Genomic DNA, 1,885 nt, shown 5'->3' with positions numbered 1-1,885 from the left:
AGCGGCATCAGGTCCGAGTCCCAACCGCTGCTCTGGTGCTTGCCCGCGTCCCCGATGTGGCCGATTCGGTAGCCGTACTTGGCGATTAAGTCCACCAACATGGCCGGAGTGGCCGCCATGTGGTCCCACTTGAAGTGCCGCTCCGGGACACCTGACCTCGTGGCCGGGGGGGGGAGGGGGGGGAGGGGGGGCGTGGAAGTGTGTGTATGTGTATGTGTATGTGTGTGCGGATGTGTGCAGAAAAGCGAAGGATACGGCTGCCGGCGTGGACGAGGAGGAGGCGGCGGAGGGGTAACGTAAAGAGACAAAACACATCAACGACTGTGGGCTCCAAAGGGACCCAAAACGGAAGCGGCCCTTAGCGCAATGTGAGTGAGTGAGTGTGCAAGCGAGTGGGTTGGGGCCCGGGCCCGGGGAACTGGGAAGGCCAAGGGCTGGTGGGGAAGAAGAAGAAAAAGCAGCAGCAGCAGCAGCAGAAGAAGAAGAAGAAGGAAAACCAATATATCCTTTTTGAATTTATTTTGCCGTAAAAGGCACAATTAGGCCTCGCAAGGCAGGCGGAGGGATGCTGGGGGGAGTAGAGGGAAGAGTGACGGGGGCCGACACGGGGTATGGGGTCGACACGGGACACGCCCCCCGCCAGGTGGCCGCCAGTTGTGTATTGACCCACGTGAGCTCATCTCGCCCCACCCGTGTGGTCCGGAGAATGGCGTTAATGCAGAACCCTCCACCCCCCAACCCTCCACCCCTCAACCCTCAACCCCCCTCCATCCCCCTCCACCCCCCCACTCACCCGGGGAGTACTCCATGATCACATTCTCCACGTCGTACTTCGCCAAGTAGGCGGCGGCGCCCTGAACAACTGACCACTCCCAACCTTCCACGTCGATCTGGGTACGACATACACATACACATACGCCGCACACGCACACACGAGGTTACATACATCCATTATTATATCTATCCATACATCCATACATACACCCCTTAGGCAGGCGGCTGGCAGAGGTTAAGGCCTGACTTCTGATCCCGGAGTATCCGGGTTCAAACTCGCCTGCCGACTCCTCAGGTGTTTGAGGAGTGTTTAAATGGGAGGTGGCCTCCCATCTTGTGGACGGTGTAGGACGTGATAATATCAACTTGCGAGCTGACCAGGAACTAAGTTGAGACGCCGTTGATCCGCTAGATTTGGTTGGATGCTGGTGGTGAGTTGCCAAACCCAACGAATACATTCTGAAGTCGGATGGGGTGAACGGATTAGGGTGCCCCGCTCGCAGGGGAGAGCAGGGAACTGCCTCCAAGGGAAAGGGGGCCGCTGGTGAAGCTATACCACCCTGTAACAACATACATACACACATTCCCCCCTCCCCCTCCCCTGCCCCCCAGGGTAATCGCCTACGAACCCGTACCGCTGTTCGGGTCCTTCTTACCTTCAGCAGCAGGGTATCTTCCTTCACGTCGTCCTCCAGGCGCACACTGGGCACTTCGATGGCCTCTTTGTCACCTAGGCAAGGGGGGGTTGTACGGGGGTTGTCGGGGGGGTTGAGGGAAGGTGGGTGTACGGGAGGTGTGGAGCAGCGGCGGCATGTCGCGAGGCAAGGTCCTGTTAGCGACCTGCCGGGAAGGGTGCTGCGGCCTACAGGGCCTTATGATGCTGGAGGTGCTCCACGTGCGAGGTGACATCATCTGGGTTTACTGTGGAGTCACCGGGGGGTCAGACAGAGGGACCTGAGGGACCTGAGGGGTGCTGGGGGAGAGCTCGGCGGAGGGCGCATCACACCTATGGTCGAGGCACAGTCTCCAACTTCACCTCCCACCAGCGTTACGCTGCCACCCTGGGCACGCTGGAGCCCGGTGAGCTGCGCTCGGGTCCTTAGTCACCCCC

The 1,885-nt window shown here is 59.8% G+C and overlaps 1 protein-coding gene across 1 annotated transcript in view; it reads right to left on the bottom strand.

Moving 5' to 3' along the window:
- Positions 1 to 1,885, bottom strand: part of VOLCADRAFT_100006 (uncharacterized protein) — a gene marked incomplete at both ends in the record, with an annotated part of 9,795 nt that overhangs the window by 2,876 nt on the left and 5,034 nt on the right. Inside the window, 4 exons of the mRNA XM_002958649.1 lie at positions 96 to 151; positions 794 to 890; positions 1,431 to 1,504; positions 1,563 to 1,686. Of these exons, the coding sequence (XP_002958695.1) occupies positions 96 to 151; positions 794 to 890; positions 1,431 to 1,504; positions 1,563 to 1,686 (351 nt within the window). The remainder of the gene's footprint in view (positions 1 to 95; positions 152 to 793; positions 891 to 1,430; positions 1,505 to 1,562; positions 1,687 to 1,885) is intronic.

Source organism: Volvox carteri (assembly GCF_000143455.1).
Source record: "Volvox carteri f. nagariensis unplaced genomic scaffold VOLCAscaffold_102, whole genome shotgun sequence".
Classification (NCBI taxonomy): domain Eukaryota; kingdom Viridiplantae; phylum Chlorophyta; class Chlorophyceae; order Chlamydomonadales; family Volvocaceae; genus Volvox; species Volvox carteri.
This window is presented reverse-complemented; position numbering and strand designations above follow the sequence as displayed.